General features: G+C 46.9%; 1 protein-coding gene across 1 annotated transcript in view; it reads right to left on the bottom strand.

Moving 5' to 3' along the window:
- The window catches only part of nup98 (nucleoporin 98 and 96 precursor), a 54,034-nt gene that overhangs the window by 19,631 nt on the left and 9,993 nt on the right, over nt 1–24,410 (bottom strand). Inside the window, exons 8-23 of the mRNA XM_083774475.1 lie at nt 23,452–23,627; nt 23,139–23,279; nt 22,866–23,001; nt 22,108–22,200; nt 20,841–20,975; nt 18,829–18,965; nt 17,726–17,916; nt 16,519–16,641; nt 16,198–16,351; nt 14,401–14,485; nt 14,046–14,159; nt 9,081–9,219; nt 6,373–6,550; nt 4,593–4,739; nt 2,905–3,114; nt 2,173–2,284 (exon numbers count right to left, since the gene is read on the bottom strand). Of these exons, the coding sequence (XP_083630601.1) occupies nt 2,173–2,284; nt 2,905–3,114; nt 4,593–4,739; nt 6,373–6,550; nt 9,081–9,219; nt 14,046–14,159; nt 14,401–14,485; nt 16,198–16,351; nt 16,519–16,641; nt 17,726–17,916; nt 18,829–18,965; nt 20,841–20,975; nt 22,108–22,200; nt 22,866–23,001; nt 23,139–23,279; nt 23,452–23,627 (2,271 nt within the window). The remainder of the gene's footprint in view (nt 1–2,172; nt 2,285–2,904; nt 3,115–4,592; nt 4,740–6,372; nt 6,551–9,080; nt 9,220–14,045; nt 14,160–14,400; nt 14,486–16,197; nt 16,352–16,518; nt 16,642–17,725; nt 17,917–18,828; nt 18,966–20,840; nt 20,976–22,107; nt 22,201–22,865; nt 23,002–23,138; nt 23,280–23,451; nt 23,628–24,410) is intronic.

Raw genomic sequence — 24,410 nt, 5'->3', positions numbered from 1 at the left:
ATACTGTAGGTCTGACTCTATTCTATATACTGTATGTCTGACTCTATTCTATATACTGTATGTCTGACTCTATTCTATATACTGTATGTCTGACTCTATTCTATATACTGTATGTCTGACTCTATTCTATATACTGTAGGTCTGACTCTATTCTATATACTGTAGGTCTGACTCTATTCTATATACTGTATGTCTGACTCTATTCTATATACTGTAGGTCTGACTCTATTCTATATACTGTATGTCTGACTCAATTTACAATTACAATTTACAATTTAGGCATTTAGCAGACGCTCTTAATCCAGAGCGATTTACATTTAAGCAAGAACAAAAGCATGGGAATACATCATATAAAAGCATTTATCATGAAACATGCGTAAGCTAAGAAAGTAACAGTGGAATATCTATATAATGAAACTATACATACATATAATGAAACTATACATACACTATACATATAATACTATATATACATATAAACTATACATATTTACTACTATGCTATACATATGTACTATGGCGTGCTATGACTAAATACAATACAATTATAGTGCTGTCTACATAACATGCTATAAGTCTGTGTCAAATGCTATCTAAGGCAACAGAAATGCTATCTAAGGGGGTGGGGTAAGTGCTATGGGCCATGATGGAGTCTGAAAAGGTGGGTTTTCAGGCTACGGCGGAAGATTGGGAGTGATGCTGCAGTTCTGACTGCAATGGGAAGTGCATTCCACAGTTTTGGAGCCAGAAGGGAGAAGAGTTTGGGACGTGTGGAGCGTTGTCCCGGCGTTTTTAGTGAGGGTACTTCCAGCTTCCCTGCGTTGGCTGATCTGAGTGCGCGGGAGGGTTTGTAGGGTTCAATCATACTTGTAAGATATGGGGGAGCCATACCTTTGGTTGCTTTGAATGCCAGCATCAGAGTTTTGTATTCTGTGCGGGCAGCGACCGGGAGCCAGTGGAGGGAGCGGAGCAGGGGGGAGACATGTGAGAATTTTGGCTGGTTGAAGACCAAGCGAGCTGCTGCATTTTGGATCAGCTGGAGAGGCTTAAGTGCACATGCTGGTAGGCCAGTAAGGAGGGAGTTACAGTAGTCGAGTTTTGACAAGACTGTTGTCTGGATTAGGAGCTGGGCTGATTCCTGGGTGAGGAACGGTCTAATTCGTCGTATGTTATAGAGTGTGAACCTGCAGGATCGAGTGACAGCTGTGATGTGAGCTTTGAACGAGAGCTGACTGTCCAGGACAACACCAAGATTCCTGGCTGTTGGGACAGACGTTACCAGGGCGTTGTCTACGGAAATAGTTAGCTCCCGCATAGGGCAGGACTTAGCTGGGAAGAAGAGAAGCTCAGTCTTGTCTGGGTTCAGCTTGAGATGGTTGGAGGACATCCACTATGAGATGTCAGTCAGGCATGCAGTGATGCGCTCTTCCACCTGAGTGGTAGAGGGGGGGAAGGACTCTATTCTATATACTGTATGTCTGACTCTATTCTATATACTGTATGTCTGACTATTCTATATACTGTATGTCTGACTCTTCTATATACTGTAGGTCTGACTCTATTATCTTCTGAGCAGGACTTGCCAAGTCGCCAGAGCAATGGTAATGGTAGTGTCTATCATTTTTAAATTATATGGAGAGAAAAGTCGATTTACGCACATATTGTGTGACATGTTGACAGACAATGAAAGAAACATGTTCCACTTCCACTCACAGTTTAGGTGGCTTTTAAAATGCGGTACTTATTTCTTCATTCAAAAATATGATTGGCACCTCATCAAGTGTAAATATAAAATCAAATATAATATAGCCTACAATTGAAACCTGCTACTGCAGTGATTTTTATCCTGTGTTCAATGCATTTCTGCGTTTGTGTGAACATAGATATCTCTGTCGTATGGCCAGGGATCTTTTTCTAAAACTGAGGACGAACAAAAGATCCAAAGTAGTGTGGCCTGGGCCTAAAACTCCGTTTCACATGACTACACAGATCCACTTATCCGGATACTTTGGAAAATCTCAGACAGAGACACAGACAGACAGAGACAGACAGACAGACAGAGACAGACACAGACAGACAGACAGACAGACAGACAGACAGACAGACAGACAGACAGACAGAGACAGACAGACAGACAGACAGAGACAGACAGACAGACAGACAGACAGGTACCTGTCTTCCTGATGTGTCGAGGTGAAGAGGAAGACTCCACCAGACTCTTCATCATCACTCCAGTCTCCATGTCATCTTCCTCATCCTCAGCCAGAAGACACGCCTTCATGATCTGATTAGAGGAATTAATTATCATTAATTAAACATGTCATTAAAGTATTGTCATCCTTCATGATCTGATTAGAGGAATTAATGCAGTTTCACCCAAAGATGGCTTAGACAGTCTGGCTTCCTTTAAAACAAAACAAAACATTGTTTTGTGAATGAATGCATTGGGACCCGAATGGAAACAAGACCGCAAGGTATTTCTTCGGTGCTCCTTTTGGATAAATGTGCTTTGACTGTACCACGTACTGTTTTGCATTTGTTATTGTCTAATAAAATAAATCAATCAATCAGGAACCAAATGTTGAAATTGTTGCAATTTGATTCTGCTCCGTTTACTGGACTTTGTAAAGCGAAGCAAATATGTGAACAAATTACGTCATAGCAGGCCAAATTGATCTGACAGAATATGCCATTTCTATGATTTCTTTTTTAATAATCCCATACCTGGAGGGTGTGAGGGTTATAATCCCATAGCTGGAGGGTGTGAGGGTTATAATCCCATACCTGGAGGGTGTGAGGGTTATAATCCCATAGCTGGAGGGTGTGAGGGTTATAATCCCATAGCTGGAGGGTGTGAGGGTTGTAATCCCATACCTGGGGGGTGTGAGGGTTATAATCCCATACCTGGAGGGTGTGAGGGTTGTGTCCCAGGGTGAAGATGGAGGCGGAGGTTTGCTCGTGGGTTTCTGTGGGAATGGACCCGACGACCTCTTCTGAGCCAGACTCCTCCCCCTCTCCTCCCAGCATGCTCTCTGGTAGCGTTGCCACGGTGATGTCTGCCATGTCACTGTCCAGCTCCACCCCTACGCCCGTTAGCTCCGCCCCCGATGCTTCCTGCACACCAAATATATAAAGGTTATTTTCATTCACATTCTTTCACTACCAACTACCAACGCCTCCATGATGATCACTACCAACGCCTCCATGATGATCACTACCAACACCTCCATGATGATCACTACCAACGCCTCCATGATGATCACTACCAACGCCTCCATGATGATCACTACCAACGCCTCCATGATGATCACTACCAACGCCTCCATGATGATCACTACCAACGCCTCCATGATGATCACTACCAACGCCTCCATGATTATCACTACCAACGCCTCCATGATGATCACTACCAACGCCTCCATGATGATCACTACCAACGCCTCCATGATGATCACTACCAACGCCTCCATGATTATCACTACCAACGCCTCCATGATTATCACTAACAACACCTCCATGATTATCACTACCAACGCCTCCATGATGATCACTAACAACACCTCCATGATTATCACTACCAACGCCTCCATGATTATCACTACCAACACCTCCATGATGATCACTAACAACACCTCCATGATTATCACTACCAACGCCTCCATGATGATCACTACCAACACCTCCATGATTATCACTACCAACACCTCCATGATTATCACTACCAACACCTCCATGATTATCACTACCAACGCCTCCATGATTATCACTACCAACGCCTCCATGATTATCACTACCAACACCTCCATGATTATCACTACCAACGCCTCCATGATGATCACTACCAACACCTCCATGATTATCACTACCAACGCCTCCATGATTATCACTAACAACACCTCCATGATTATCACTAACAACGCCTCCATGATTATCACTACCAACACCTCCATGATTATCACTAACAACGCCTCCATGATTATCACTAACAACGCCTCCATGATTATCACTACCAACGCCTCCATGATTATCACTAACAACGCCTCCATGATTATCACTACCAACGCCTCCATGATTATCACTACCAACGCCTCCATGATTATCACTACCAACGCCTCCATGATTATCACTACCAACACCTCCATGATTATCACTACCAACACCTCCATGATTATCACTAACAACACCTCCATGATTATCACTACCAACGCCTCCATGATTATCACTACCAACGCCTCCATGATTATCACTAACAACGCCTCCATGATTATCACTACCAACGCCTCCATGATTATCGCTCCACTGTCTTGAAATTGAATAGTAGGTAGTTCAGTGTGAACTGCATGGTTTAACCCATTCTGACCTGAGATCAGATTCTAAAAATGTCTTCTACATCCTGACAGTTTTCTGAAAAAGCTATGTTTCTATGTCAGTCGTTCTTCGATTTTTCAAAAATAGCAGACCTACAAGCTCACCTGACCTAGTGGAGACAAGCTCATAGCGCGCCACCGAGTGGCGCGCTATGAGCTTGTCTCCACTAGGTCAGGTCAGGTCTCATGTCTCCACTAGGGGGCAGTATTGAGCTAGTCGGCTACCTGTGGCGCCACCTGCTGCTGTTGCTGGAACTGCAGCTTGGAGGGAGGAAGTGATGTCATCGTCTTCAGTTTCTTTGGGTCGGCTTTGAGCGGGACGTCCTGTTCCTCGTCTGAGTCCTGGAGGCCATACTTAGAGAAATGACTGACCTGAAGGACAGACAGGCAGAGAGACAGACAGGTCACATGACTGACCTGAGAGACAGACAGGTACATGTCTCACCTCAAACACCCAGGAGCCCGTCTCTGGTCTGTACTAGAGCCCTGCCCGGGCCCGTGGAGCTAAGGCCCGGCCCGAAGGCCGAAGTCCAGAAACGGCCCGAGACACAGACATCACACGAAAAAGTAGCCTACTTAATTATAGTTTTATACAGTAACTGCTGTTCTGTGAATTAATAATGCCTCCGTGCCTCGTTTTGATAAGGCTGTGTGGTAGGATTGCTCATTTAAGAAGTTTTACTGGAGAAGGGAGAATGCATTTGCTGCTTTCTTTCGTTTTGGGGATTTTAGCAGTTTTTGACAGGGGGGCGGGGGCATTCGAGCATGGGGCTAAATATGTATTTTTTTACCAAATTTCATGGTGATTTATTTATTTATTATTTACTATAGTCCTAATAAACCCCAGGAAATTACATCTGGCCACAGAAGATCACAGGATCTACTGAATGTGAAGGTAGCCTACTGGGGGAAGGCTTATACTGTGTGTATAGGCTCAATATGTCAGTTTGTCACATTCAATAAATCCTGTGATCTTTTCTGGCCAGATGTAATTTCTTGGGGTTTATTAGGACTATAGTAAATAATAAAAAAATAAATCGCCATAATATTTTGTAAAAAATGACATATTTAGCCCCATGCTCGAATTCCCCCACCCCCCTGTCAAAAACTGCTAAAATCCCCAAAACGAAAGAAAGCAGCAAATAAAAGAAAATTAACACTCACCTTTTAGTTTCTCTAATAACAACCTAAAACATGAACCTTGGTTGAAAAAAACTAAAGTTATCCTTTAAATGTTATGTCTCAGGTTGTATTGGTGTAAATATAATTATTTTAAAATCCGAATGGCCCCGAATTGAAATCGAAATCCGAATGGCTCGAATCCACGTGGGTTTTTGAAACGAATATCCAAATGTAAGTTTTGGACAATTCTGGCAGCACTAGTGTGTGTGTGTGTGTGAGTGTGTGTGTGTGTGTGTGTGTGTGTGTGTGTGTGTGTGTGTGTGTGTGTGTGTGCAGCTGCGCTGCATAATAATTAGGAGAGAGAGGACGAGAGTTTAGGCGCGGAGCGAGAGAGGTAGAATGTAAAACACGTTGTTTCAAAGTCTTTATAGTTTTTACCAGATTTTAGTGTGTGTGTGTGTGTGTGTGTGTGTGTGTGTGGGGGGGGTTATTGTCATGTCACTATGGAGCAGACGGCGCTGCTGAAGCAAGTCCAGTCTGGGTGAAATTCACATCGGAAAATGTATATAACGGCGCGTGAGCACGCCCTGCCCTGGGCCCGTTGGTCAGGGACAGAGACGGCGTGGCACGTTTTGGCGGGCCGGGCCTGGGCCCCGTCGGGTCCCGACTGGCTTGCAGGTTTCTAGTCTGTACTCCAGACAGACAGACAGACAGGTACACGTCTCACCTGAAACACCCAGGAGCCTGTCTCTGGTCTGTACTCCAGACAGACAGACAGACAGACAGACAGACAGACAGGTACATGTCTCACCTGAAACACCCAGGAGCCTGTCTCTGGCCTGTACTCCAGACAGACAGACAGACAGACAGGTACATGTCTCACCTGAAACACCCAGGAGCCTGTCTCTGGCCTGTACTCCAGGAAGCGAGCTCCCTGCTTCCTGCAGGCGGCCTCCAGTCTGCTCTGGTAGTCCATGGTGGTCAGACGGTCTGGGGACCGTATGTCAGCGCACGACGTCTTATCCACCGGCCACACGCCGTCTAACGTCACCTCCGCCCGCCTGGGGAGAGAGACATAGGGTTTATACAGGAGAGAGAGAGAGACATAGGGTTTCTACAGGAGAGAGAGACATAGGGTTTATACAGGAGAGAGAGAGAGAGACATAGGGTTTATACAGGAGAGAGAGAGAGACATAGGGTTTCTACAGGAGAGAGAGACATAGGGTTTATACAGGAGAGAGAGAGAGAGACATAGGGTTTATACAGGAGAGAGAGAGAGACATAGGGTTTATACAGGAGAGAGAGAGAGACATAGGGTTTATACAGGAGAGAGAGAGAGAGACATAGGCCCTCATTTATCAACCGTGCGTACGCCAAAATATGGGCGCACGCCGAAATTACCGACATTTTCGGCATTTAACATTTCCGGCAAAGCTTGAAATTGAACTTGAGTAGGACAAATAGTCACGTCTGGTCGGGAGCTGGCGTACGCTCTTACACAAGCGGAGCAGCCTTGTCTGAACTGCTGAGAGGCTGTCACAGGCATCTAAACATATATGTATTCACTCCTAAAATGTTTATATAAAATGTATGTATAATGTATATGGGCTAGCCTACATGTAAAAAATAAATTAATAAAAATGTGTCATATGAAATTAGTAGGAGATAAAATCACGCAATTAAAAACAATGTTGCAAGAGATGCTTAAGCCATTTAAACAGTGTTTTGCATGAGCGCATACATGCGAGGATTTGGGCTGTCTGTGCTGAAATATTTCCATGACGGGACGTTGGAGAGTATAGTGCAGCAGCTGCTGCAGCTCAGCTGCGGAGAGTCCCAACGTGCAGGTATAGCCTACTGTAGCCTAATCTACAGCATGAAGGCCGATGTCTTTCTTACGGTATGTGCAATATAATAAACCCGACGCGTCGCTCGAATGCCAAATGTACCGTGCCAGGCTCCCAGCGCAAGTGGGAACTGCATCGGAGATATAGGTATATTACCCAGCCAGCCCATGCACCAGCCACATGAGGCTATGGTTTTGGCTGCACATTCATATTCATATAATGACAGCCCGGCCACTGCAGTGACTAACGACTGCGAGGCAATCTAAATAGACTGGCGAACGTCGGAACGTGCATGGTCAGTTGGTCACGGACGGACCACTGTGATAGAGAGAGACAGACAGACAGACAGACAGGACAGGAGGAGCACCTGCACAGCAGCGTGTGTGTGCCTATTTGTTATTTAATTATGGTTCACAGGTTCAGGTTTTCGTTCACTAATATATCTTGTTGTATATTAAATTAAAAATACTTTAATAATTTAATATACAACTAACACACAGTGAAAGTAAATAGCAAATAGCGATATGTGCGTGCGTGCGTGCGGCCCGCACGCGCCTCACCCCCCGCACGGTGCGGGGGGTGAGGCGGGCAGCAAGGGCAGCGAAGCGAGAGGAGAAACAGACAGCTTTATTTAATGTGTCATGTAGGTGCGTGCGTGCATGACAGCAAGGCAAGCGAGGTGAGAGGGAAACAGACAGGGACCCTGCATGAATTAAATAAAGTTGTAGGCCTACCCTGTCACAGGGTAGGCCTACAACTTTATTTAGTTGTCTGTTTCTCCTCTCGCTTCGCTTCCCTTGCTGCCCGCCTCACCCCCCGCACGCACGCTTTATTTAATTCATGCAGGTGTTCGTTCTTTATTTGTTTAACAACACACCAGTTAGTTGGGCTTGCAAGTTGCGTGTGCGTGCTGTGCGTGTGTATGAGAGAGGGGGGTGAGGCGGGCAGCAAGGCACGGGAGAAACCTATTTTTTCATGTAACCATGATTTCAGGAAACGTATTGCCGTTGTTCATGTCGCAAAAACGAGGGTGAGGCTTGATTTCTTAGGGCGTGCCAGATCAAATTCAGCCGTGACATTTATTAACGTGAGAACAAAATTAAGGAAGGATCAGCTGTTTGCGATCACTTTATAAATGCCGTGGCGACGTGGGTGTACTACGAAACCTGCACTCGAATCTGTGGCAGATTTTACACTCGATTGATAAATGAGGGCCATAGGGTTTATACAGGAGAGAGAGAGAGACATAGGGTTTATACAGGAGAGAGAGAGAGACATAGGGTTTATACAGGAGAGAGAGAGAGAGACATAGGGTTTATACAGGAGAGAGAGAGATATAGGGTTTATACAGGAGAGAGACATAGGGTTTATACAGGAGAGAGAGAGAGACATAGGGTTTATACAGCCCCCTGCGGCGGTTTGTGGGTGTGGTCTACCTGTTAAGCCCCTCCCCCTGTGGTGGTTTGTGGGTGTGGTCTACCTGTTAAGCCCCTCCCCCTGCGGTGGTTTGTGGGTGTGGTCTACCTGTTAAGCCCCTCCCCCTGTGGTGGTTTGTGGGTGTGGTCTACCTGTTAAGCCCCTCCCCCTGTGGTGGTTTGTGGGTGTGGTCTACCTGTTAAGCCCCTCCCCCTGCGGTGGTTTGTGGGTGTGGTCTACCTGATAAGCCCCTCCCCCTGCTGTGGTTTGTGGGTGTGGTCTACCTGTTAAGCCCCTCCCCCTGCAGTGGTTTGTGGGTGTGGTCTACCTGTTAAGCCCCTCCCCCTGCGGTGGTTTGTGGGTGTCGTCGGGGTAAACGATGACCTCTTTCCGTCTGAAGTGAACGATGTCGTCCAGGTTTAGACCAATCACGTTCAGCGTTCCTGGGAAGTACACCGAGCCGTACCCTGCAACAGCCAATCAGAAGACTTCATGCTTCAGCACTGACCAATCAACACTAGACCAGAGCATGTAGACATATAAAGCAAAATAAAATGTTTGTATGGACAATAGAGCTGGGATACCCGACCGAAACCCGACGGGTAGGGCCGGGCTAGGGTAGGGCTCATTATCATAATTGGTCGTCGGGCTTCGGTTCGGGCTGGCCATGCTGTCGATATATAGAAAATAAAGTGTAAAACAATATAAATAAAATATCTCTGTCTGTGTATTTACTGGTGGGAGGGTGGTCAGCTGGGCGTTGTCCTGACAACGACGCAGTCGCACATGCGTTCATGGGAAATGTGTTTTTTTTTTTGGAGGGGATTAGGCAACGTCATAAAACAGCGCAGCGCATTGAATGAACACAAGTTACAACAACAACAAACAGAGAGTGAGACAATGAGTGAGATAGGCGAAGCGATATTGCCAGCAGACGTCAAACTTAACTTGTATTCAGGCAAGTTTATATTAACTACAAACGAAAAGGGCAAATCAACAGTATGGAAGGATTTCAAAGTGGTGGTTAATGCGGAAACTAAAGCTCCCGTTGGTTTTGTAAAATGCAACCACTGCGGGGAACTGCTGCTATATGACAGCAAGAGGACTGGAAATTCCAGCCTGAGTCGACACCTGGATAAAGGCTGCAAAGGCAAGATATCTGAAGCGGGACGTTTGCAGACTACGATGACTGGCTTTGCTACTACTTCCTCAAAGAAGATTACACAGAAGTCCGAATCTAAACTCATCGACACATGCGTTGCATTCTGTTGCAAAGACATAAGACCGTTTCTTGCAGTCGCAGGGGATGGTTTCATGGGAGTTGTCACAAGAGCTAATTAACATCAGAGTTACATATGGACATGTCTCGGCAAAGGACATCATGCTCGACCGAACAGTGTCTAAGTGTTGCCACCACCTGGCCACAGAGAAACGCCAGCAGTTGATTGAGCAGCTAAATGGTGTTCTTCTTAGTGAAGTGAATGCAATCGGAATGACCACTGATATGTGGACAGAGGACTATCACAAACACAGCTACCACAGCAATCACTTGCCACTTCATTACAAATTGCACAGCCACAGGTAGCCCCCGATGTATCATCCACCTTGCTAGCTGCCAAAGCATTGGTGAAGTATGTAAAGAAGTCGGGCATAGCAGCTTTGCTGTCAAAAACGGTGAATCAAATGGGGGACACGAGTTTTAGTACAGTCTACCTCACTTTAAAATCTGTCCAAGATGTTTACCAAGAGCTCCGTGCGAAGCTGGAAGGACGTGGCGAAACTCACCGCATCGATGCCATATCCCCAGATGTGCTTGGCTTCTTAGTTGAGTTCCTGAAACCATTCTATGACGCCCAGCGTGAACTTGAGGGAGACCAGTACCCCACAATAAACCTGGTGTTAATCTGGTTCCTCCGGCTGACTCGCCACTGCACTGATAACACAACTGATACACCCCAACAGGCAATCATCCGTCAACGTCATCAAAACTGGATCTCACGAAAAATTGAGATAAAGGATTATCACAAAATAGCCACGTTCCTTTGGCCCAAATACAGCCAGCTCAGAATGCTATCCAATGATGAGAGAGGCCAGCTACACCAAGAGGTAACTCTCGCGTTATAATTATAATATAATTCATAATGATTAATATTATTATTAATATGAATAATTAATATAAGCCTTAGCTTTTATTGTTATTTACTTGTTGCTGTTGTGTGGTGCATATAGGCAATATACACGGGATTTGATTATTTGTGCGGTCACGGCACCCACAATGTATGGGGACATGTGTGACATGCAATTGTAATCAAATCCTGTGTCTCACTCAGTCTCTACTACATTATGATTATTGCGAACATTATCAACTGACAATTTCCTTCTTATGTATTTATTATTCGACGACAGCTGAGCGACATCAACAACACCACCGTGACTGTGCGAGCTGAACCCCCGGAGGAGGAGGGTGGTGATGATGGTGATCCTGCGGTCGGTTGACTGGACTATGAGGAGTCTGAGTGGGACAATGTCGCTGAGGACAATGTCATTGATGAAGTCGAGCTGTATTCCACACGAAATAACGCCATGAACAACACGAGAGATCTTTTGGGCTGGTGGCGAGAACACCATCTCACCTACCCGAAGCTAGGCCTACTTGCCAGGGGAATTCTGGCTATTCCAGCCAGCAGCAGCGAACGTAACTTTAGCGTAGCTGGAAGAACAATTGAAGAGAGGACGGCGTTAAACCCCTCCACAGTGGATGCTATCCTATTCCTTTATGACAACATGTAAAACGTTGGATTAATGCAAGTATTTTGTTTTACTATAGCTGTGGCGAGTGTGGCCTAACTGTTAAAAAGTTCAAGTTGAGTAGACCGAGTAAATAAATACCCAATCCTTGCCCAATGGATGTGTTTGTGGACGTTTACTACCATATTGAATAGCCTGCCGGCCCCGCTGATTGTTTGATTGGATACTTTATTAATAAGAAACGATCGCAGAACAGTCCTAAAGTAGCCTATAGCGCATTTGCGCTGCCCGTGTGGAATGTGGATTAAAATGCTGAATTGCGATGCCTTATTGTCTACTCTACAATGCTGGTCGTGAAAAATGTGTGTGTGTGTGTGTAATAATGACTGTGTGCATCTGACTGCGCACAGTGCTGTGCGGTGTGCACATGTGTTATACTATAGCTATTTATTAATCAACGTAGTAGGCTACATATAAAACGGACCCCTTTCATGGTATAATTTACAAGACATAGTGTGGCATAATATGTCTAAAGGTAACAGCCAGGCAAAGCTGTATGCCGTCAGTGGAATTATGAAAGTGCCTTCCTCAAAGAAAAATGAAGGGGGGGAAAAGTGTCGGGTATCGGGCACGGGCCGGGCGCATATATTCATAATTAAGGTCGGGCTCGTTTCGGTTCGGACACAAAGCTGTCGGTGTCGGGTTCGGTTCGGGCTGTATGAAGTCTGCCCGATCCCAGCTCTAATGGACAAGGAGGCCCCTCAGTTCACACAGGTGTGATTTTTACTTGCGCGAGCAGAGCGACTCTCTCGGCCAATCAGGGATCGTGAATTTTTGGTGACACGCTCGGACAATCAGGAACCAGGTTTTTAGATAAAAAATACAGTTACATCATCAGCCAGCTGATTGGCCGATGGGGCCACCAATGTGGAAGACATAACCAACTAGACAAAGTGCCAATCGGCACAGGTCTCCACCAGGGCAGGTCAGGTTGTGGCCTCATGGTGGCGCTATAACAGGCTGTTGAGGAAGATTTGGGCCGGAGGTTCGTGTTGGAGGGATGCAGGTACAATGTTTTTCCATGTGTGCATACATAAGTTGTATACAGATCTATGCAGTTATAGCTAAAAACAGGAATTGGCCTGTTATAGCGCCACCGTGAGGCTGATTTTGAGGAAAAAATTGTGGCATGTCGTCCTCGGCCTAGTGAAAATGTGCGTGTATAATTTAACGGAAATTGCACACTGTGTTTGTGATTTGTGGCCTTTTTTTTAAATGGACGAATCGTGTGAGCTTTGGAAGCCAATCTTAGCCAATCAGGATGGAAGATGGGAAATGGTGGCGCTCCGTGTTGATCACATGACTATGGAGATAGTGTATACCGATTTGCGTGAAATTTGGATAAAATCTGAAGGAGTAATAATAGAAAATGTGTTTTACATATGTCGGCCTCCTGGTGGCGCTATAAAGAGCAGATGTGAAAAATTCCAGGCAAAGGTTTTTCCTTGGCCTCTAGGGAGTTGGCATACAAAGTTATCCACAGATCCGTGCAGTTAGAGGTAAAAACACTTTTCGGCCAGTTATAGCGCCACCTTGAGTCTGAGTTGTGGCATTTTGTCCTCGGCCTAGTGGGAATGTGGGTGCACAATTTCACGGAAATCACGCGATGTGTTCATGATTTGCAGCATTTTGTTTGAAACTGAGCACTCCTGTGAACTTTGGAAGCCAATCTTAACCAATCAGGATGGAGTCTGAGAAATCGGAAAGACCGGTTTCGTTGAATGGCTCTAGAGAGACTGTGTACCAATTTGCGTGATGTTTGGACAAAATCTGTAGGTGTACTGTGCAAAAACTTGTTTTGCACAAAGCGGCCTCCTGGTGGCGCTATAACAGGCCGTTCTGGAAAGTTTGGGGCAGAGGTTCATCGTTGGCATCCAGGGAGTGTGTGTGCAAAATGTGGCATTGAGCGGGTTAACGGTGGCCGAGATTAGCTGCTCACGGACACACGGACGGACGGACACACGGACGGACGGACGGACGGACACACGGACGGACGGAGTGCAAAACATACTCTCCCCACATGCCTTCGGCCTGGTGGAGACAATTAGAGTTAAAAAATGTAGAACACATTCTAGTGGATTTATTTAGACATAACTCAGATGTTTCAATAACTCCTGATACCGTCTGTTAACCCATTTTGGTGTTAGCATTATGTTGTAATTTAGCTATTGAAAAATAGCAGATTTTAGAATCTGATCTCAGGTCAAAATGCGTTAAAGAACCACCTATTCTTCTGTGCGTTAGAATCTGATCTCAGGTCAGAATGGGTTAATATTTGCCCGTCCCCAAAGAAGCTTCTATTTACAATGGGAAAGAGAATATACAAGACACGACATCCTGGCAGGTTGGGTGGTCTAGACTCTAGAACAGACCAGGGGAGTCAAACTGGTGGTGACAGGAGTCAGCAGTAGGTTGCGTGCTCAGCTCGCGCACAAGTAGGCCACTTGTGCGCGATGCGCGAGTCGGCAGTGCATTTCTAGTGTACCTTTGCGTCCGACGGTGAAGTTCTCGACCAAACACTGTCCGTTGTCGTCAAGGAGATCTGATAACTCCTCCAGGGATGGGATGGTGTAGTAGCCAACACGACTTAACACGACGCCTGCGAACGCGCACGCGCACACACACACACACACACACACACACACACACACACACACACACACACACACACACACACACACACACACACACACACACACACACACACACACACACACACACACACACACACACACACACACACACACACACACACACACACACACACACACACACACAATTAATAAAAGTCCTTCTGTCTCAACAGTCAGAGGTCAGAGGTTATTATTCTAAAGTCTAACCTGCAGGGTGAGGAGCAGCCTCCTGGTTCTCCTGGATGTCCTCCTGTTCAGAGTCCTCTGGACCTCCTGCCTCCTCACTGCTCCTCTGTGTGATATGAAGGATAGAAAACCAGACTGAAAAGTGCTAGACTCATTCAAATGGCTACATTTTGAAAAGTAAACATAGAAATTGTATCTCTTTTCCTGGTGAAAGTAGAGTGTTACAGCTTTTATTTGATATATGATATGTCTCTGTCACTAGAGAATATGTTACTTATATGTACTTTATACCTCATACTTTAAATGCTTAGTATGAGGTATAAAATACAGCAGCCTTGTGTTCATAAAACAGAAAGATTTGGTATTGGGTAAGACTGGCGATATGTATCTTTCCCTGCTTCGTCTCAACCATTACTCAATGGCTCTGGTCTCAGCCACCGCGGTGGATATTAGACATACCGTTTTATTTTATTTTTTATGTTGCCACTACTGTTGGAGCAGCCATAAACTACACAGGTTCATCTCGATGTTCTGGGCATCTTTGTAATGTTAGTGTTAGTAAAAAAGCAGGTAAAGGAGCAAAGTTTGAGGCAGACTAACATCAGTCACTCTGCCGTTCACTGTAGTGGAAGAGATGCGCCTGGTGAGGGTTTTATCCCCGCAGCTACGTCGAGTCCGCCTACAGGAAATACGTAGGCTGCGACCATGAGACCAGCTACGGAATCGGTCTATATAAATGTGACTGGTCAAAACTTTGAGATGTTTTTCTAAAGTGTTGGACTCATTCAAAAGCCTATATTTTGAACACTGAAAACTATAGAAATGTTATCTCTTTTCCTGGTGAAATTAGAGGATTCTAGCTTTCATTTGATGTATGACATGGTGTTGTATTATATAACACAGCATAATGATATGCGTCTTGTAATATGAATGATCAAAAACGAGACTGAAAAGTGCTAGACTGCCAGCCAGCGTGCTTTCTGGTCTAGAGGGGCGGGTAGCCTGGCCCAGCCAGCATGCTTTCTGGTCTAGAGGGGTGGGTAGCCTGGCCCAGCCAGCGTGCTTTCTGGTCTAGAGCAGCGGGTAGCCTGGCCCAGCCAGCATGCTTTCTGGTCTAGAGGGGTGGGTAGCCTGGCCCAGCCAGCGTGCTCTCTGGTCTAGAGCAGCGGGTAGCCTGGCCCAGTCAGCGTGCTTTCTGGTCTAGAGCAGCGGGTAGCCTGGCCCAGCCAGCGTGCTTTCTGGTCTAGAGCAGCGGGTAGCCTGGCCCAGCCAGCGTGCTTTCTGGTCTAGAGGGGCGGGTAGCCTGGCCCAGCCAGCATGCTTTCTGGTCTAGAGGGGCGGGTAGCCTGGCCCAGCCAGCGTGCTCTCTGGTCTAGAGGGGCGGGTATCCTGGCCCAGCCAGCGTGCTTTCTGGTCTAGAGGGTCGGATAGCTTGGCCCAGCCAGCGTGCTTTCTGGTCTAGAGGGGCGGGTAGCCTGGCCCAGCCAGCGTGCTTTCTGGTCTAGAGGGGAGGGTAGCCTGGCCCAGCCAGCGTGCTTTCTGGTCTAGAGGGGCGGATAGCCTGGCCCAGCCAGCGTGCTTTCTGGTCTAGAGCAGCGGGTAGCCTGGCCCAGCCAGCGTGCTTTCTGGTCTAGAGCAGCGGGTAGCCTGGCCCAGTCAGCGTGCTTTCTGGTCTAGAGGGGCGGGTAGCCTGGCCCAGTCAGCGTGCTTTCTGGTCTAGAGGGGCGGGTAGCCTGGCTCAGCCAGCGTGTTTTCTGGTCTAGAGGGGAGGGTAGCCTGGCCCAGCCAGCGTGCTTTCTGGGCCTTTTAAATTATTACCTTATGCATGTTGAAGTCAGAGATGGTGTCGTCCTGTAATAGGCTGGCCTGGGCGTGGGGGAGGGGCTTAGCGATGGGGTTGGAGTAGAACTGAGTGACCTCGGGGTCTTCCTCTACGCCTCCTTGTAGCTCCTCCTCTTCCTCCTCCTGAGGGCTGTGCACGCACACACACACATTATAAACACACACACATTATAAACACACACGCATGTCTAGTTATAAACAAACGCGCACGCAGGCACACACACAGGCACGCACACAGGCATTTTAACAATCATCCTTTTACTTTGAAAGGAAGAAAAAAGAAAGGTGCGTGCGTACCTGGCGTGTCCGTTGCTAGGGTAATCAGTGGGCGTGGCCAAGTCGTCAGACTCTACGTTGATTGGCTCGCTGTAGAAACTGCTGCTGCTCACGTTCTTCAGAACCAACTTCTTGATGCTCTTCCTGAAGACAGACAGACAGACAGGTAAAATGTCGACTCACTGGCTTTGGAACGTCTCGGGATCCCCCAGGAGGAGTTACTAATGTTGCTCTGGAGAGGGAAGTCTGGAGCGCTCTGGTGGAGCTGTTGCCCCCGCGACCCGACTACGGATAAGCGGTTGAAGATGAATTTATGGGGGTTATATGCAAGCTTGTGCAACAACATTCTGCGCATTCTGCTGCAGGTTTAACAAAAACTGTGTTGACCTCATGTCTAATAATATAACATCAGAATAATGTCATGATAAATGTTATTATAATGTGTGAATAATTATTACAACTGGCCATTGATTGTATCATGTATGAAAATATTCAGTTACTCTTACTGTAAGAAGACAGTGTCACTGGAATCAGTTTATTTTTAAATGTATACACCTCAATTATCCTCAATATCTCAAACAGTTTCTAGAACCACCCACCACCAATTACCAACTGAGGCATTCCATTCAACCTTATTTTTCTGTTCCCATAGTCTCCAATACATTAGGTAAGAACGCATTTATGTTTAAAGCTCCCTCCGACTGGAACAACTTACCAACTAATATTCGAACAATCTCATCTTTCAACATGTTCAAAAGTGCGCTGTCTTCTTACCTTACGACCTCCTGCACATGCCCATGAGGCCATGATGACTATTGCTCCTCAACTTATTTCTAATGCTGACCAACGAAAGTGACAGTCATATCTGACAGAACAAATGATCCATCTCTTTGTTATTATGCTTGCATATTGTAATACCCTGTTGTTTGTATTTTGTGTTTGTTTGTTTTGTTTTGTGTTTTGTTTTTCTCCTTTTTTTGTGTATTGTATCGATTGTAGATTAGGACCCTCTCGAAAACGAGATACTGTATCTCAATGGGGTATTCCTAAATAAAGACATTTCAAATATAATATAATATTGATCTACGCTGTCTGGTAACTATGGCAACAGCATGATTTACCTGGGTTTGAAGGCTTCGTTGGTGATTGGTCAGCTCGTTAAGTATTTAAATGACCTGGGTATGAAGGCTCGTTGGTGATTGGTCAGCTCGTTAAGTATTTAAATTACCTGGGTATGAAGGCTCCGTTGGTGATCGACGGCTCGTCATCGTCCAATCCGTCGAACAGCTGCGACTTGGAGGCGGAGCCTGATGATGACAGCGCTTTGGGGCGGACCCTGGTGGCCGGCCGCGGAGTCAGCTTGTAGTGGGTGGGCGTGGTCAGAGCCTTCTGGGCCGCCGGATTGGTCGGCTTCAGGCGCTGGTGGAGAGGAGGCGGAGCAACAGAGATTTACTTTATTATGATTGGTAGAGCACTGGATTTTGTTCCGTCTTCCTATTGTTACAATGTAGGCATTTATCAGACGCTCTTAATGCAGAGCGACTTACATTAAGCAAGAACAAAAAAGCATGGGAATACATCACAAAAAAGCATTTATCATGAAACATGCGTAAGCTAAGAAAGTAACAGTGGAATATCTATATAATGAAACTATACATATAAACTATACATATATACTACTATGCTATACATATGTACTATGATGTGCTATGACTGCATACAATGCAATTATAGTGCTGTCTAGATAACATGCTATAAGTCTGTATCAAATGCTATCTAAGTCTACAGAAATGCTATCTAAGGGGGTAGGGTAAGTGCTATGGGCCATGATGGAGTCTGAACAGGTGGGTGTTGCTAATATCCCAGCTCAGTGTCCGCCCTGAGACTGGGAGGTCGGGGTTCAAACCAAAGAAGCAATTCCACTTTGACGCGCATCCCGTTTTGGACGCCATCTTGGATGCTAAAGCAATAGCATCAATGCTAGCGAGCTAAAGTGAGGCCAATCCTTTGTTCTAGAAAACGCCCAATGTTCCCTATTGAGATCAGCGGATAATCAGAAATACCTGAACATCAGTGATCTGTTCAAATCAGGACAATCTAATGACATCAGACCAGTCTGAAGTGAGCCTGGCCTGTGTGTGTGTGTGTGTGTGTGTGTGTGTGTGTGTGTGTGTCTCTGTGTGTGTGAGGGTGTGTGTGTGTGTGTGTGTGTCTCTGTGTGTGTGAGGGTGTGTGTGTGTGTGTGTCTCTCTGTGTGTGTGTGTGTGTGTGTGTGTGTGTGTGTGTGTGTGTCTCTCTCTCTGTGTGTGTGTGTGTGTGTGTGTGTGGTACCTCCTCCTTCTTCTTCAGGTCAGAGGTCAGAGGGTTCCTGAACAGAGGAGAGTCTCCAAACGGACTGAAGGTCAGAGCGTTGATCTGCTGCTGGAGGACCGCCTGCTGCACCGCCGTGGAGGCGGGGTCTGTGAGGGCTGGACCAATAGAAACACAGCTCATTAGAATATTATACTGTGGAGGCGGGGTCTGTGAGGGCTGAACCAATAGAAACACAGCTAATTCGAATATTATGCTGTGTGGAGTAGGGCATTCATCATTTCATATTTATCATATTGTTTGCTCTATGTGTGCGTGTGTACTGAATTCAAACTGTAGCATTGATTATTGTCACAGACAGAAGTCATTCTTTCACTTTGCATATGCACTGGAGTGCACCAGGGGGGCAGTCAGCCAGATATTTCGTGAAGCCTCATTTGAAATCGGTAGTTCATATAATGGCCTTTTGGGGCGCTGGACTGGACCCAAAAAGCCCCATAGCTCCATAGAGGCCCATGCATTTTGGCCCAACTTCACCTAGACTGTATTACCTTAATAAACATCGTCATGAATACTTTCTTCTTCCAGTCACTAGTTTAAAGTCTCATTTCTAATGTCATAATATTCTTTTTGGAAAATTATGGTCCCATTAATTAAAAGAATGACCATAAAGTCGCGTATGTTCTGAGGGGCGTGGCTACCGTTACAGTCTATGATCGGGATTCCCCTCCCACTCAAGAGTCTTCCCCTCCCACTCGAGTCAAAATAAAAACCAACGGAGAAGAAGGGGGGGAAGTCCCGCCTCGTTGTCTGGGCAGCCAATGACCAGCTGGTACAAAACGGAGCCAGCCAATGGCCAGCTGGTACCAAACGGATCTAGAAAGATGGCGACTTACATCAGGAATTAGCATATTATTACAGGCTTCATTTTTACGTTCATGTTAGACCCGGGGAACGCTTTGTCCATATTTTTTACAGTCTATGGAGTGCACTCGCCTATTAGTTTGCATTGCATTCAGAACGCGCCCTTAATTAAAAACCAAATGCAGCTGTGTAGGCTATGTGGCTCTCAGCGAGCGGTGTCCCACTATTGAGACTGGCTGAAGTCTGTTTGAACTGCGCTGTGTCAGAAAAGTAACAGATGGAAGCACGCAAACGCTACCCCCAAACGATATCCCCCTCACCTCCGTGCTGGAAATATAACGTCTGGGTTCCCGAGGCTACATTCATGCTGACGCAATGACTGTCTGTTTCTGGCTAAGCTTTACGCGCAGGGCACATGAACCTCTCCGTCTCCGGTCAGTGCTGGTTGTTGTTTATTTGCATGGCTCAGAAAATGAGTAACAAACTAACTGTGGATGAGGAGGAGGAGGAGAATAATAATGTTATATCTCTTATTGTGTTCTCGGGCCACTGTGCTGCGCTGCTGCTGCGCTGTGTGCCAATAGCACTACTTTACCTGGATCATCTTTTCATTTTGACATGATACACATGAAATAATAATCCTGTACCGGAACCGCGTGTAGCGTTTGGTTTCATTAACGCGATCGTCACAAAATATCCTACAGCTGCTGCTGCTGCTAAAGATACCACATTTTTAAACGACGCAAAACTTAGAATTCCCCTCTTGCGTACCAGTGCCACGTGTCCCGCGGACCGGCACCGGTGTTTGGGAACCTCTGATATAGATGATGCATGCACTGTGACTGTGTCATATTGGAGAGGCCACTGAATGCGCAGTGCTTTGTTTGACATGCTCCGTATTTGAGCGCACGGCACCTCCACCCGCCCCTGTTGGAGCGATCCCACTTTTAGACCAGTGCAGCCCATGCGTAAATCCAGGCTTTCATTTTGCGCGCAGACGAAATGAAAGCCTGGGTATCGAGGCTATACAGTATAGTATAGTGTAGGGTGTATAAGGGTTTAAGGGTAAAGGGTTTAGGGTCTTACCAACAGGCTGCTGGGTGAATCCCAGGTTCGAAGGCTCCAGTGCTGTAGTGTGGTAGTAGTGTGTAAAGGGTTTAGGGTCTTACCAACAGGCTGCTGGGTGAACCCCAGGTTCGAGGCTCCAGTGCTGAATCCTGAACTCCCAAACATCCCTGTGGTTCCCAGAGTGCTGCCCAGCTTGTTCTGGTTGTTGCCAAATAGTGAGCTCTGGCCCGCTCCCACTGTAAAATAACACATGGTTGTTGCCAAATAGTGACTGGACTCACTGTTAAACACAATAACATGGTGTTACACAGTTACTGTGAGCCTTTGCAAACTCCTGTAAGGTTGTTGACGCTAAGTACGTGTGTGTGTGTGTGTGTGTGTGTGTGTGTGTGTGTGTGTGTGTACGTGTGTGTGTGTGTCTGTTGAATATGCTGAACAGTGATGACCAGTATGTGAGAAGGCTTGCTCGTTCTTCTCTTTTCTTGGACCTAAAAAGACGCAACGTCCCCCTGGCGAATGGTTCGGACTCTAGCTTCCTGGGCTTCAAGAGGAAACCCAATGGAAAGGTGTTCATTCTCGAGGTGGGCTGTACCTTTGACTATAGCCTGGAAGAAGCCTTTCTAACCAAAGTGCTGAAGTCTCAGCAGCTAATGCAGACCATCTCACAGCTAGGCTACAGATGTAAACTTTTTGTTTTTATCTTTGGCAGCCTAGGGCATGTGCATAAGTTGGTTGTGAAGGGCTTACAAATGGCCGGCCTTTCCAAAAGGAGAGCCAAGCAGTTAGCGAGGTACTGCTCAGTTTCAGCCATTATAGGAAGCCGCTCAATTTGGAGGAGGCGTTGTTTCCTTTATCCATGATTTATGTCTGCTGTCCTGTGTCCGACATGTCAGCTGTACTGTATGTAACGATGCTGCCCTGTGTCCGACATGTCAGCTGTACTGTATGTAACGATGCTGCCCTGTGTCCGACATGTCAGCTGTACTGTATGTAACGATGCTGCCCTGTGTCTGACATGTCAGCTGTACTGTATGTAACGATGCTGTCCTGTGTCCGACATGTCAGCTGTACTGTATGTAACGATGCTGTCCTGTGTCCGACATGTCAGCTGTACTGTATGTAACGATGCTGTCCTGTGTCTGACATGTCAGCTGTACTGTATGTAACGATGCTTTGCCGTCCATGCACGTTGTAAATGGCTGCTCTCCCACTGTCAAACTGCACTGGCAGTGTTTATGTCCTTTGTACAGTAACAAGGTATTCCTGTACTTCTCATTATGTGGACATAAATAAACATTTCAAATGTGCGTGCGTGTGTGTACGTGTATGTGTGTATGTGTGCGTGTGCGTTTGCGTGTGTGTGTGTACCTGCTCCAAAGCCAGCTCCCAGTCCAGTTCCTAATCCTCCTGTCGCAGGTTTATTTCCGAACAGACTGCCCCCTGCTGGGCTGGGGCCAAAACCTAGAATACATTACATTACATTAAATACATGACAGACTGCCCCCTGCTGGGCTGGGGCCAAAACCTAGAATACATTACATTACATTAAATACATGACAGGATGTAAAACAAATAACACTTGGCCTCTCCTTCTGCAGCGCTCCTTGCTCCACTCTCGCTGCCGTTCACTTCCTTCCTGTTTACGGCTCAATTAGAAGGCCTCGTATCTCCTAATCTATAATGTTCTGTCTTCAACAAGCCTCTCGTTTAGAATATTAACGCTTCTAGAGAGACTTTAGCGTTTAGGTTGCTACATTTTGCTACATTAAGCCCCTGATTATAGGGAATAAAGCGATTACGTAATTTACGTCAAGGGTAATGACGTAAATCAAAAATCAAAACCAGCTTTATTTATGGCTGATTACGGCTGTGTAGCTAGCACTATTTATGGCTGATTACGGCTGCGTAGCTAGAACTATTTATGGCTGATTACGGCTGCGTAGCTAGAACTATTTATGGCTGATTACGGCTGCGTAGCTAGCACTATTTATGGCCGATTACGGCTGCGTAGCTGGTCGTGACCGCCTAGCGGTCCAGGTAACTAGGCTGGTGATTCAGCCTGACAGCGAGTTGCGGGTTCGGGTCCCGATCCCAACGACCATGATCTGTGCGGTAATAATAATTACCAAACGTAGATGTCTGGGCTCCGGTCCCCAGGGTCAACGCCGGTTTGTTTCCAAACAGTCCAGTTCCCGTTCCAAAGGAAGGAGCACTCGTTGTGGTGGTACCGAACCCCCCCGCCTTGTTACCAAACAGACTGGGCTGGAACACACACACACACACACACACAGTGAGGTTCATGATTCTAAAGCTGCAGACCTCTATGTAAAGGTGTTAGCATGATGCTAAAGCTACAGACCTCTATGTAAAGGTGTTAGCATGATGCTAAAGCTACAGACCTGCGCGCCGACGGCTCCGAAGCCCGTGTTGGCCTGTCCGAACAGACCGCTAGCCGTACCGAAGCCGGTGGTGGTGGTCTGAGCTGTGGCTCCAAACAGCCCACCCGCCTGGGACGCTGCTGCTGTGTTACCAAACAGACCCTGAAGAGAGAGAGAGACACACACACACACGGTTAGCTCCTACAGACAGACAGACAGCTGTCTCACCATACTAGACAGACAGACAGACAGACAGACAGACAGACAGACAGACAGACAGCTGTCTCACCATACTAGACAGACAGACAGACAGACAGACAGACAGCTGTCTCACCATACTGCTGGTATTGGCTCCTCCCATAGTGTTGGTGTTACCGAAGGTGAATCCGGCGGTCGGCGCGGCGGCCGCAGGTTGCCCGAACGGTTTGAACAGACTTCCTGTCTGTGGCTGAGCCGCCTGGGTCTGACCTCCAAACAGACTGCCCCCGGTGGCTCCAAACGTCCCTGCACCTGGAAATATAAACAGTTAATTCAGGGACCCCAGAAAAAAGTGCCTAGAACATGAATTTCGTTCCCACGTCACCGGCACGACTCATTCAAGAATACCATTCTGGACTTTGGGTTAAAAGTTCTCCTCACTGCTAAAAAAAAATACATCACATGGATGCACCTGGGACGTATCCTCAGTGATGTATCCTGAGGTCAACTGGGTTTCGGGTCTACCAACATCATACCCCTCACTCAGGCGACCCAGCCGGGGTTGATCAAATCCCGGCTTACGTCCCAGTAGCTACCCTCGATCAGCCCATCAGGGGAATGAGCTCCGGAACTACTCTGGGAGAACCAAATTCTGGCGCGTGGAAGGAGTAAGCTCTGTGTGTCGTCTCCTGTCCGGGCCTCTCCTATGTCTCTGTGTGTTGTATCCTGTCCGGGCCCCTCCTACGTCTCTCTGTGTGTCGTCTCCTGTCCGGGCCCCTCCTACGTCTCTCTGTGTGTCGTCTCCTGTCCGGGCCCCTCCTACGTCTCTCTGTGTGTTGTCTCCTGTCCGGCCCCCTCCTACGTCTCTCTGTGTGTTGTCTCCTGTCCGGGCCCCTCCTACGTCTCTCTGTGTGTTGTCTCCTGTCCGGGCCCCTCCTACGTCTCTCTGTGTGTTGTCTCCTGTCCGGGCCCCTCCTACGTCTCTCTGTGTGTCGTCTCCTGTCCGGGCCCCTCCTACGTCTCTCTGTGTGTTGTCTCCTGTCCGGGCCCCTCCTACGTCTCTCTGTGTGTTGTCTCCTGTCCGGGCCCCTCCTA

The sequence above is a fragment of the Protomyctophum parallelum genome (genome assembly GCF_964188405.1).
Source record: "Protomyctophum parallelum genome assembly, chromosome: 1".
Lineage (NCBI taxonomy): Eukaryota > Metazoa > Chordata > Actinopteri > Myctophiformes > Myctophidae > Protomyctophum > Protomyctophum parallelum.
This window is presented reverse-complemented; position numbering and strand designations above follow the sequence as displayed.